At 41.5% G+C, this 12,956-nt stretch overlaps 1 protein-coding gene across 1 annotated transcript in view; it reads left to right on the top strand.

The window, feature by feature from the left end:
* pde8a (phosphodiesterase 8A) overlaps positions 1-12,956 on the top strand; it is a 114,132-nt gene that overhangs the window by 71,943 nt on the left and 29,233 nt on the right. Inside the window, exons 8-13 of the mRNA XM_072464962.1 lie at positions 745-885; positions 2,033-2,121; positions 2,217-2,268; positions 2,338-2,374; positions 3,512-3,589; positions 4,493-4,563. Coding sequence (XP_072321063.1) covers positions 745-885; positions 2,033-2,121; positions 2,217-2,268; positions 2,338-2,374; positions 3,512-3,589; positions 4,493-4,563 — 468 coding nt within the window. The remainder of the gene's footprint in view (positions 1-744; positions 886-2,032; positions 2,122-2,216; positions 2,269-2,337; positions 2,375-3,511; positions 3,590-4,492; positions 4,564-12,956) is intronic.

The following is a 12,956-nucleotide window of genomic DNA, read 5'->3' on the forward strand; positions in this document are numbered from 1 at the left end:
CTAAAACGGCGCGGTCAAATAGCTCAGCAGTTTCAGGAGCCGCGGCACAAAATAACATGGCAGTTTCGTCCGCGCGCCGCGGCTCTGTAGACACTCCCTAATAATATAGTCAATAAAGGCCAAGATCTTGTCTCAGGTCTGGAGAAATCCTCGGGCTGCAGTAAAGCCAAACAAATTATAATCAGGACATTTTTAGGAACGAAATTATGTTTTTAAAATTCAAATTTGTAGAAAAGTGTTAATTTTCTAACTAAATTTGGTATTTTTTAGTTCAACTGAAAGAAATGTGACGAATTTAGAAGCAAAATTATGTTCTTTTCTCTCAAATGTTTGCCGTTTATGTCAAATGAATCATTCAGAAAGTTTGACTTCATGTTAGGAGCGATAAAGAAGGGAAGAAAATGTTGGATTTTATTGTTGCTTTGGTTGTGATGTGAATAATCGTGAAATTGCAATATAATTTTACAGGAAAAACAAATTCCAGATAATTTCAGATGTGTCATTAATAGACTGAAGTCCAGGCTCCACTACTTCAAACAAAATAACAAAGAAATCATAGAATAAGATAGATATATTGTGTAATTCAGTTCATAATTTTGGCCCCACAATGTTGTATTTATGTATTTTGATACTTCTGCTCTCATTGTAGCTCTTGCTTTACAAACTACAGGGCCGAACCTTTTGTTTTGTCCCATCCCTAATGAATGATTCAAGTATTTTATACGTTTTCTTTCTCTTTTGCAGTACGTGAACCCGGCCTACGAGTCCATCATGGGCTACCAACAGGGCGAGTTGATAGGAAAAGAAATCATAGAAGTGCCTAAAAGTGAGAAGAATAAGCCTGATCTCCTTGAAACGATAAACTCCTGCATACGCAAAGGCAAGGTAAGGAACCGGGCCGTCCACTCCACACGTGTTTGAACGTGAGTAAATATGTCATTTTCATATTTGTGTCCGCTTATTTTGGACGTTTTACCTGTAAACCCCATATCCAATTACTGCTTAATTTTTTTTTGTGGAATACATATGTGAGAGGGCTAAATGCACGTGAGGTTAACCATTTCTGAGCTGTAGGTATATAGGTGTATCCACATGTACTTATTATTTGAAAAACGTTGAAGATGTCGTGTTCTTCTTGTTCTTGGTGAGAGTGGGTTTGAAGGATGAGGAATGACTACATCGAATCAGGTTTTGGCAGTAAATTCAGAGGCTAAATTGGTTTGGACTGATTAATCAACTGATTGTGACGATTATAAAGAATATTCATAGATGTATTTTAATAATGGACTCTACAGACTGTAAAACGCACACACAAATATTGAATGTAAATTTAATGTGTTCAAAAAGGCTCAATGTACAATATAAATATGTTGTTTGACCAGTCGACTAAACGGAATAATCGCAGACTAGTGGAGTGCTAAAATAATCCTTTTTGGACAGAGGGGGGATTGTGACTATGTGGGTTTTAAAGGGAACATGAAGTTTGTAGAGAGGATGGGGTATAGTAACAGCATGTGACCCAGAGAGAACACTGCCAAAATCAAATACAGCTTTCAAAATAATATAGTTTGAATTGTGGTGCAGCCTGAGCCCGCTGATGGTCTGACCACTTGTATTTGAGTAATGGCCGTGAGGAGCCAGTCTAGTCTCACTGCACAGATCCTAAAGGTCAGATGCAGACAGGTGCCAGCGGGACGGGCCCAGCAGGACTTGCCGCTTTAAGCGCCTCTACGTCAATGCGATAGGGACATGAAACGGCAGACCCCAGGAGCGCTCTCCGGTTTTAAAGGCTGCTGAGCGTCCTGTGTGTGGACACTGCCAGGAGATTATAGGAACAAACTATAGGCCTCAGTCCTATGCATTCATGTGCTCTGAATCACCAGGCTATGTTTGGAAGGGGATTTTCTTAACCACGTTCTGTGTGTTAGAAGTGAAGAGATAAATGAGAATGTAACACAAAGCTTTCACACAGTGGGGTTTTCTGTACTTCATGTCCTTTGCTCTGAGACTGAACCGTGTGTTTGTGCTGCAGGAGTGGCAGGGGATTTACTATGCCAAAAAGAAGAATGGAGACAGCATTCAACAAAATGTGAAGATCACTCCTGTGATTGGACAGGGAGGGTGAGTGACCTCTGACCCCTGTGCAGACCAGTAACTGGAATAATTCAATAATTAAACCATGATGACTTTCAATAACGTGTCTCTTTTCATTGCAGTAAAATCAGACACTATGTGTCTATCAACAGGCCTTTAAATGATAATAATAAGGTGCGTCTCATTTAAGAAACATTCATAAATAAAGAACAGTGTAACAATCAAGTGTTTTTCTTTGACCAGAGTGAAAAGACCAGTGTGCAGGCAGAGTCTCAAACAGGTGAGAGTCCACACACACAAGCAGAGCCCATTTCCAAATGTTCTTCCTTCTGTGGTATGGATGAGGTCACACGTTCTGAAGGAGATTAACAAACAAAAAACACATTCAGCCATCAGCCCCAAAATACATCTTGAACTGACAGGAAGAATTCAGTGCAAGTTATTTTTAATTGAATCACTTAATTCTGCAAGTCTCATTTAAGCCTTTGGCCAAGTTCATAACGTTTAGACCCATGTTTGAGATCTGGTTGTGCAATCAAGCTTAAATTCTACTGTTCACAGATCAAGTTTAACAGCAGTATTTTGGAAACACAGTAAATATTCAGGAGATTCTGAGCCAAACATCTGCTTTCCTTAATCATGACCCAATTTCTTAAACAAATGAACACCATGTCCCGATGTGCTTTATCTGGGGCTTTTGTTGAGTTGCTCTTTATCTTGCTCTGACCAAACTTGACTTTATGAAGAAAAAAAAAAAAGACAAAACAATTAAAAAAAGTGTTGGCAGATAAATGAAAAAGTTGATGTTGTATCTCTATACCAGACTTTGAAAAAACTGCTCTTATTACTAAAATATCCTCAATAATAATGTTAATATTGTAGTATTATTATTATTATCTATACATTATAATCATCGTTTTGATATTTTGCTGTTTATTTCTTTCCAATAAATAAGTTATAAGTTGGGCCATAGTTTGAACCAGAAGTACAAACTACAATTCAAATGTAATATAGTAAATATTTTAGTAGTTTTGACAAGTGTACTTTTACTTTTCCCCAATTTTGAATTTCAATATAATTTTCTTTCAAGCAAATACATTAGTCTCTTCGTCCTTTTAAACCGTTATAGTTGACACACTTTCTTACAGATTCTAAAATAAATTGTCCCCTCAGAAATATTGATAAAATCCAACATGGTGTGAATCCAATACCACTCAGAACAAAAGTACTCGTCTGATTCATTCAAGCCGGTTGGATAAATTCAGCGTTGACCTCTCTCCTGTAACGAACACGTTTGACCCTTTTCCCCAGCGTAAACCTCTGCTAACGTGCGCTGAACTCTTTTCGACCCCCGTGTCAGTGATCTCGCGCTTTTATGTTTTTCCTGTGGCTAACGTAAGGCAATCTCTTCCCCCAGACATTCAATCCAGCAAGCACAAAGACCGGCGGAAAGGCTCTCTGGACGTCAGATCCACCACGTCACGGGGGAGCGACGGTGAGACGGAAGGGACAAAAAAGCCCGGAAAAATGACTCCCGCCGATCGTCCCCTGGGTCATTAGGCGTTGATTGGATGTCTGTGGGCCCGTCATTAGCGGCTAACGAGGGGCAACTTGTGTAAACAGATTTGAACTCGAGTGACATTGTGCGAAGAAACGCGCTCAACGACGATAAAAATGTTAATTATATTGTGTCACTTTTATTGATTTGTTTGATGAGATCTTTTGGAAATTTAGGCCTATGTTTATTTAACATAATGAATTGTCCTCAAATGGTGATGTAATATATTTAAATTGGGTCAACGTTTCATTTTTTTTAGAGTGAATGCTAATAAAGTCCTAAGAATAAATACATAAATAAATAGTGATATGGTGTAAAAACTTTAGTTTTGATTGCGCATGAACCAATTTACAGAGTTAAATATGTGACTGTGAGTCTAAAAAACAAAATATATTGGTTTTCTCCACTTAATATATTTACAAAGTCATGTTTTTGGGTTGAAGAATCCATGGGAGCATTTGTTTTAGCAAGATAAGATGTACAAAGATCACAAAATCTAACTGTTTATTCGTTCTTCTGTATCTACCTCTGTATCTACCTGCGTTGCACCAATGAAATTTCCCCATGTGGGACAATAAAGGAATATCTTATCTTATCTTATCTTATTTAATTTAACATTTGAACTCACAAAACCAATACACGGATTATGTATCTATTCGGAGATTAAAAATAACATGTTTCTGGTTTAAAAAACGGGTTAAAAAATGTCACTTTTAGCCATTTAAAAACGCAAACGTGAAAAGATGCTGCTTGCTACGGTGAAATGTCAGTATGAAATTAAAATGTGAAACGCTTCAACTTAAACACGACCCACTGAAGATATATGTTGTGTTGTTGCAGGGAGCTCGCAGCGAAGACACTCCTCAATGGCCCGAATCCACTCCATGACCATCGAAGCTCCGATCACAAAGGTGTGTTTCACTCTCCCGTCCTTAACGCGTGCAAAGAAGTGCTACATCTACATCAGTTTAGAAAATAACAGCTCATTTATGCTGTTTAGTGAATGTTCAGTGAATTTTCAGTGGTGCAAAACAGGGCAGAACAATAAATACTGTTGAACAAAAAGAGTAATCAGGATTTTTTTTGTTTTTTCATCAGTTTTATTTTGTCTTATTAAAAACAAATGGCATGTCTTTCAATTGCAATTTGGAGCGAAATTTTGACTTTGGAGGAAGTAATTTGACTATTTCTGTGTGGATTTACTTTCATTGTTGTAAATCAACACAGAAATAGTCAAATTACTTCCTCCAAAGTCTAAATTTTGCTCCAAACCTTGTGCTTTTGGTTCTGAATTTCTCGATTTAAAATGACTCAAGCTGATCATTAACAATTAGGAACAACTGAATCTCTATTGCAAAATGTGCTTTTATTTAGTAAGGCTTACAATATTTAACTTTTTCTTTTCATTCGTTGAAATATTATTATTTATTTAATCATGAGGGAATATCATCATTTGCAGTGTTCAACTAAAATGGGAGTGAAAGTGAGATCAGATTGACATTAGCTGCCCTTTCCCCTGATAACATTTGCATTTCTTCTCCAACAAAACTTGCACTCACTCCTATAATTTTCATATTCTGGCTATAATCTCCTCACCACTTTGAATTTACAGCACCTACATTTTCAAATGAGCCTTCTTCTTCTCTCACACTCTCACTCTCTGTCCCATGACCAATCCAGTCTGTGGTGATAAAACCGCCTTCTGCCCGGAGCTCGTGCAGCTGCAGAGCTTCCAAATGCCACACATACCACAACAGGGGAAAGATTCACACGATTTAAATGTCATAGTCAGTGTACGGGTACGGGTGTGACGGTGTCCAAATGTCACTCGTGGCTTAAAAGAATGTGTAACTTTTTTTTTGTCCTTTCTAAACGACTCGACCAGCCTTCGGTACGAATCACCACCGTCACAGTCCAAAGTATTGAAATGTGAAAGTTCTAAATAGCAGTACGTTTTCATGTTGCCTGCGCTGAAATGGAGCAAAGGATCATGGTCTTTGTAGTTCCCTCAAAACAACATAATGGGCCATACTTTGCCCCCGGAGGTGCCATTATCATGGCCGCAGCAGAGCTCTTTTCGTCACATCTTGCAGTCGGCGCAATTGATGACAGCGCAGGGGGTGGAGCTCTAAACAAGAGGCGTGATTATGCCAAAATATGAAGTGGAGTAAAGCAACTTGAGGGCGTGGTCTGGTGCATTCTGTGAATGGCCAGAATCATAACTAATAAACCTCAAAACTAGTGCACTGGAGTCATGTTACTCTCCCCATATGGACGAGATAATCAGAATAAAGCAACCTTCATAGGCATAAATGGCACAAATTATAAGTTATAGAATAATTAATACAGTCCAATTTTACGTGGGTATTTTTCTTCCACTCATGTAAACATTGCAGCACCTGCGTTGGACACTTGCTACTCTGCGGTCTGGACCAGACTGAACCGTACAGACCCATGTGCTCAGCTCAGAGAGGAACATCATTTCCATTCACATTCACATCACATTCAACCAAAATCCTTGTCCCAGTCTGTTTTTCTAATTGGTCAGATGACCAGGAAGCAGGTAAACCAGCTCACACACAGAGAGACTGTGGAGACAGGAGACGGTGTTCTCTGTATTTTAAGCTTCAAAATGCTTCATGTTTTATGACAATCACAATTACAGAGATACGCTCAGCTGATGCGTCAAGAACCAGCTGTGAGAACTGCAGAACAAAGACTGTGAGAACAATTTACATCATGACGTGATTTTCTTCTTTCAGCCCGAGGTGCACGAATTCTTGCTGCTTATGAAGTATGAATTGGCCTTAATGCAGGTCCTCATTGCAGCATCTGCAGCATCTCCTGCTCCTGTGGCTCTGCTGCTGCCTTTCCTCTTTATGCATCACAAGTCCAGTTTAGATGTGTTCTTAGTCTGGGTTTAGTCCAGGCAACCCGGTGATGAAGGCGAGCTCTCCATGTTACTCAAAAACAAAGAAAAGGTGATTTACATAAAGAAACAACGCTCTGAGGCTGCATTTCAATATTATATTTTATTTATTTATTATATTTCTTTTTAATTTTGGAAAAACGGGAAATCAAACAAAGTTATTGCTCACTTCTTTCTTTCCCTGTTATGTCCCACACAGGAGGAGGTGCTTTTGAATGCCACACTTGGTCATTGGTTCAAACACTATCACCATATAAGGACTGGCACCATCCCAGTCCAGCCTCTTTACACCAGAGTTGTGATGACAGTTTGCATTTTAATTGTATTTGTTTACATTAATATACTCAAACACATTCAAGTTTTGTTTTTACAATAAATCCATAAAAACACTATTATTTCAGTTTTAATTGGAAACGCTGCTTTCATTGCATACAGATTTCTGAACTATTAAGTGCAATTTAACACATTTACTTGCAAAATAGCTCTAAAAAAATGGTAATAAATTACTGAAACGTGTGCTATAATTGCTCCACTGGCTTTGCTGCCTTATCTTGTCGCGAGTCGGAAACAGAAAGTCCCTGGGGCGGATCATATGACACGCTGCACTGTCTCTCTCGTATCATCTGACTTTGGAGTCCCTGAAGGCATCACTTCCTTCAGAATAAAAGCCCGATAGAAACGAGCTCGCACCTGCTGACCTCGCTGTTGTAGACACTGGATCGCTGCGCACCGTCGAGACATTCAACCTACTGTAAACATGACAGTTTATTATAATATGCACCAAAAACACTGTGTTTATAGCCAATTTGGACAAATTGATTACCGAATTAAGCTAATTCACTTTGAGCAGATATTTCATTTAATGCTTCTTTCTAACATTTACTTTATTATTAGGCCCGAGCGCCACAAGCTGGCGAGAGGCCTATTAATCTCGTAAGGCCGTGCGAAGCACGGCTGCGAAAGTGCGCACGTAGTGCGCACGAAATCGAGCGCGAAGCGCTCGCCCACTTCCAAACACTCACTAACGCACTCCTTCACTCATGCACGCCCCGTGCATACTAATTAGTAGTAGGAAAATGGAACATTACCGTTGTAAACGGGTGAAGCCTGTGCAAAAGTGCGCACTAAACGAGCACTTTACATTGAGATGACGACCGCTTCGCGGTCGTCATCCCCATATAAAGCACTCATTTGCGCTAAGTACCTCACGAATACGTTCCCCATCTCTTGCATGTTCCGTGCATATAAGCATGTAATGCAAAAAATTAACATTATTACTGTATAGAGGGCCAAAAACACAAAGTGGGCAGAGCCCACTCAAAATTAACGAAAGTACCCGTCAGTGACCAGGGACCCACACCATGAGGTAGGAAAGCGCGAGCGCTTTCCGAAAATGTATAGTTTATGATATTTGAAAAATGGGAAACATTGTTTTCGCATCGGAATATTTAGGCCCGAGCCCCAGCAGGGCGGAGGGCCTATTGCTCCTGCAACGCTGCCTTCGGCAGCGTTGCAACTGTCTGACCAAACATGCGGGCGCAGCCCGCATGTTTGGTACCCCGTCGCCCCTGGCAAGTACAGTGAACTAGCCCATGCCGAAGTCATGGATCATGCATACTTACTCCTGCTATGACAGAAATAGTCAACAATTAGTGAATGGGCTACTCATTGTTGACAACAGCAGCGCGAAGCGCTGCATTCCTCCAAAAACCCTCCTGGCATCGTCCCGTACGCGAGAATCCATGCCGCAGGCATGGGCCATGCTTGTATCTTCTCAAATCAATGGAAGTCTATGGGGAGTGGGCGGGGCATCCCGACGGAATAGGGAGTGACGAGCGCGTAAGCGCTCGTAATGATGATTCCACCCCATGGCGGCATCGGGAAGGCTTAGAGCTTTCAAACGATGTATAATTTGTTGTTATAGTGGAAACGGCTATATTGTTTTTGCTAAAAATATTATTATTTTTATTAGGCCCGAGCGCCACAAGCTGGCGAGAGGCCTATTAATCTCGTAAGGCCGTGCGAAGCACGGCTGCGAAAGTGCGCACGTAGTGCGCACGAAATCGAGCGCGAAGCGCTCGCCCACTTCCAAACACTCACTAACGCACTCCTTCACTCATGCACGCCCCGTGCATACTAATTAGTAGTAGGAAAATGGAACATTACCGTTGTAAACGGGTGAAGCCTGTGCAAAAGTGCGCACTAAACGAGCACTTTACATTGAGATGACGACCGCGAAGCGGTCGTCATCCCCATATAAAGCACTCATTTGCGCTAAGTAGCTCACGAATACGTTCCCCATCTCTTGCATGTTCCGTGCATATAAGCATGTAAGGCAAAAATTGAACATTATTACTGTATAGAGGGCCAAAAACACAAAGTGGGCGGAGCCCACTCAAAATTATCGAAAGTACCCGTCAGTGACCAGGGACCCACACCATGAGGTAGGAAAGCGCGAGCGCTTTCCGAAAATGTATAGTTTATGATATTTGAAAAATGGGAAACATTGTTTTCGCATCGGAATATTATTCTTTCTTTCTTTCTTCTTCTTCTTCTTCTTCTCGGGACCAACCCCCCTATTTTTCACCCAGTGAACATTGACGAAAAGTCACAAAAATTTGCACACCTCTAAAAATCGTGCCTCTCTACATTCTGGCTATTTCCCTTTTCTAAAATTAAAAAAATTGGCGCGTCAGCGCCCCCAAATGTACCAAAAATGCATTGAGAGATGGGAAATGACCCAAAAAAAATCTGATCGTAGAATCATGAAATTTGGCGCAGAGGTAGATGGTGACAAGAGAAGTAAAAAATATTATTACGGCAACGCCGTCCGCCCAACCAAATGTCGGCCATATTGCTTCAAAAATGGCTAAACATGACTTCGGAGTTTTTCCAAACGTCGTACTTTTACGAACTCCTCCCAGGGCGTTGGCCCTAAAAAGCTGAAATTTGGTGAAAATGCTACTGAGGAGTGGGACATCAAAAGTTATCCAAATTACATTGATACCTCTCACGGTCTCTGTGCGGCGAAGCCGCAAACTGTAGCTAGAATTTCAGAAATCTCCCATATTTAAAATTTCTGCCGTTTGCGCAGATAAAGTCCGAATTGCGTCAAATTAGAATCAGTTGTTAAACTCTTTGCCCTAAACCTACTTGAAGTGAAATAAATTCATTTGGCGCCACAGCGCCCCCTACAGATTTTATATGGAGGTTAAATGTTTAGTTTTGCGAAATTATATGAAATTTGACACACAACTCAATTTTAGCATCCCCATCAAAAAAGTCAATGACTCATGTCATAATTGTTATGGCGTTGCCGTAACGATGACCGAAACCTTTCATGTTATTCCAATGGGGAAATCGCCAGAACATGTTTACACTTTAGACTTTCACAAACTCCTCCCAGGGCGTCAGCCCTATTAACCTGAAATTTGGTGAGACTCATCTTCAAGACCATCAAAAGTTATCCACATTTTCATTCAAAGAGTCACGGTGTCTGTGCGGCAAAGCCGCACATTTTGCCAAGAATTCAAAATAAAATTGCTTTTTGATGGTAAAACAAAGGGGAGAAGATGTGACAGCGTCACAGATTCAGCAGTAGGCGTAATAAAAGGACAATTGGGGCGCGTTAGCGCCCCCTCCTCTTGCGGCGTGGCGGCGGCGTGGCGAGGGCCGATCATTGCCGCTTGCGGCTATATTTAGGCCCGAGCGCCACAAGCTGGCGAGAGGCCTATTAATCTCGTAAGGCCGTGCGAAGCACGGCTGCGAAAGTGCGCACGTAGTGCGCACGAAATCGAGCGCGAAGCGCTCGCCCACTTCCAAACACTCACTAACGCACTCCTCCACTCATGCACGCCCCGTGCATACTAATTAGTTGTAGGAAAATGGAACATTACCGTTGTAAACGGGCGAAGCCCGTGCAAAAGTTCGCACTAAACGAGCACTTTACATTGGGATGACGACCGCGAAGCGGTCGTCATCCCCATATAAAGCACTCATTTGCGCTAAGTAGCTCACGAATACGTTCCCCATCTCTTGCATGTTCCGTGCATATAAGCATGTAATGCAAAAATTGAACATTATTACTGTATAGAGGGCCAAAAACACAAAGTGGGCGGAGCCCACTCAAAATTATCGAAAGTACCCGTCAGTGACCAGGGACCCACACCATGAGGTAGGAAAGCGCGAGCGCTTTCCGAAAATGTATAGTTTATGATATTTGAAAAATGGGAAACATTGTTTTCGCATCGGAATATTATTCTTTCTTTCTTTCTTTCTTTCTTCTTCTCGGGACCAACCCCCCTATTTTTCACCCAGTGAACATTGACGAAAAGTCACAAAAATTTGCACACCTCTAAAAATCGTGCCTCTCTACATTCTGGCTATTTCCCTTTTCTAAAATTAAAAAAATTGGCGCGTCAGCGCCCCCAAATGTACCAAAAATGCATTGAGAGATGGGAAATGACCCAAAAAAAATCTGATCGTAGAATCATGAAATTTGGCGCAGAGGTAGATGGTGACAAGAGAAGTAAAAAATATTATTACGGCAACGCCGTCCGCCCAACCAAATGTCGGCCATATTGCTTCAAAAATGGCTAAACATGACTTCGGAGTTTTTCCAAACGTCGTACTTTTACGAACTCCTCCCAGGGCGTTGGCCCTAAAAAGCTGAAATTTGGTGAAAATGCTACTGAGGAGTGGGACATCAAAAGTTATCCAAATTACATTGATACCTCTCACGGTCTCTGTGCGGCGAAGCCGCAAACTGTAGCTAGAATTTCAGAAATCTCCCATATTTAAAATTTCTGCCGTTTGCGCAGATAAAGTCCGAATTGCGTCAAATTAGAATCAGTTGTTAAACTCTTTGCCCTAAACCTACTTGAAGTGAAATAAATTCATTTGGCGCCACAGCGCCCCCTACAGATTTTATATGGAGGTTAAATGTTTAGTTTTGCGAAATTATATGAAATTTGACACACAACTCAATTTTAGCATCCCCATCAAAAAAGTCAATGACTCATGTCATAATTGTTATGGCGTTGCCGTAACGATGACCGAAACCTTTCATGTTATTCCAATGGGGAAATCGCCAGAACATGTTTACACTTTAGACTTTCACAAACTCCTCCCAGGGCGTCAGCCCTATTAACCTGAAATTTGGTGAGACTCATCTTCAAGACCATCAAAAGTTATCCACATTTTCATTCAAAGAGTCACGGTGTCTGTGCGGCAAAGCCGCACATTTTGCCAAGAATTCAAAATAAAATTGCTTTTTGATGGTAAAACAAAGGGGAGAAGATGTGACAGCGTCACAGATTCAGCAGTAGGCGTAATAAAAGGACAATTGGGGCGCGTTAGCGCCCCCTCCTCTTGCGGCGTGGCGGCGGCGTGGCGAGGGCCGATCATTGCCGCTTGCGGCTATATTTAGGCCCGAGCGCCACAAGCTGGCGAGAGGCCTATTAATCTCGTAAGGCCGTGCGAAGCACGGCTGCGAAAGTGCGCACGTAGTGCGCACGAAATCGAGCGCGAAGCGCTCGCCCACTTCCAAACACTCACTAACGCACTCCTCCACTCATGCACGCCCCGTGCATACTAATTAGTTGTAGGAAAATGGAACATTACCGTTGTAAACGGGCGAAGCCCGTGCAAAAGTTCGCACTAAACGAGCACTTTACATTGGGATGACGACCGCGAAGCGGTCGTCATCCCCATATAAAGCACTCATTTGCGCTAAGTAGCTCACGAATACGTTCCCCATCTCTTGCATGTTCCGTGCATATAAGCATGTAATGCAAAAATTGAACATTATTACTGTATAGAGGGCCAAAAACACAAAGTGGGCGGAGCCCACTCAAAATTATCGAAAGTACCCGTCAGTGACCAGGGACCCACACCATGAGGTAGGAAAGCGCGAGCGCTTTCCGAAAATGTATAGTTTATGATATTTGAAAAATGGGAAACATTGTTTTCGCATCGGAATATTATTCTTTCTTTCTTTCTTTCTTTCTTCTTCTCGGGACCAACCCCCCTATTTTTCACCCAGTGAACATTGACGAAAAGTCACAAAAATTTGCACACCTCTAAAAATCGTGCCTCTCTACATTCTGGCTATTTCCCCATTTCTAAAATAAAAAAAATTGGCGCGTCAGCGCCACCAAATGTACCAAAAATGCATTGAGAGATGGGAAATGACCCAAAAAAAATCTGATCGTAGAATCATGAAATTTGGCGCAGAGGTAGATGGTGACAAGAGAAGTAAAAAATATTATTACGGCAATGCCGTCCGCCCAACCAAATGTCGGCCATATTGCTTCAAAAATGGCTAAACATGACTTCGGAGTTTTTCCAAACGTCGTACTTTTACGAACTCCTCCC

Source organism: Eucyclogobius newberryi, unplaced genomic scaffold, assembly GCF_026437365.1.
Source record: "Eucyclogobius newberryi isolate DKJ021-1_F unplaced genomic scaffold, fEucNew1.0.hap1 SCAF_5, whole genome shotgun sequence".
Lineage (NCBI taxonomy): Eukaryota > Metazoa > Chordata > Actinopteri > Gobiiformes > Gobiidae > Eucyclogobius > Eucyclogobius newberryi.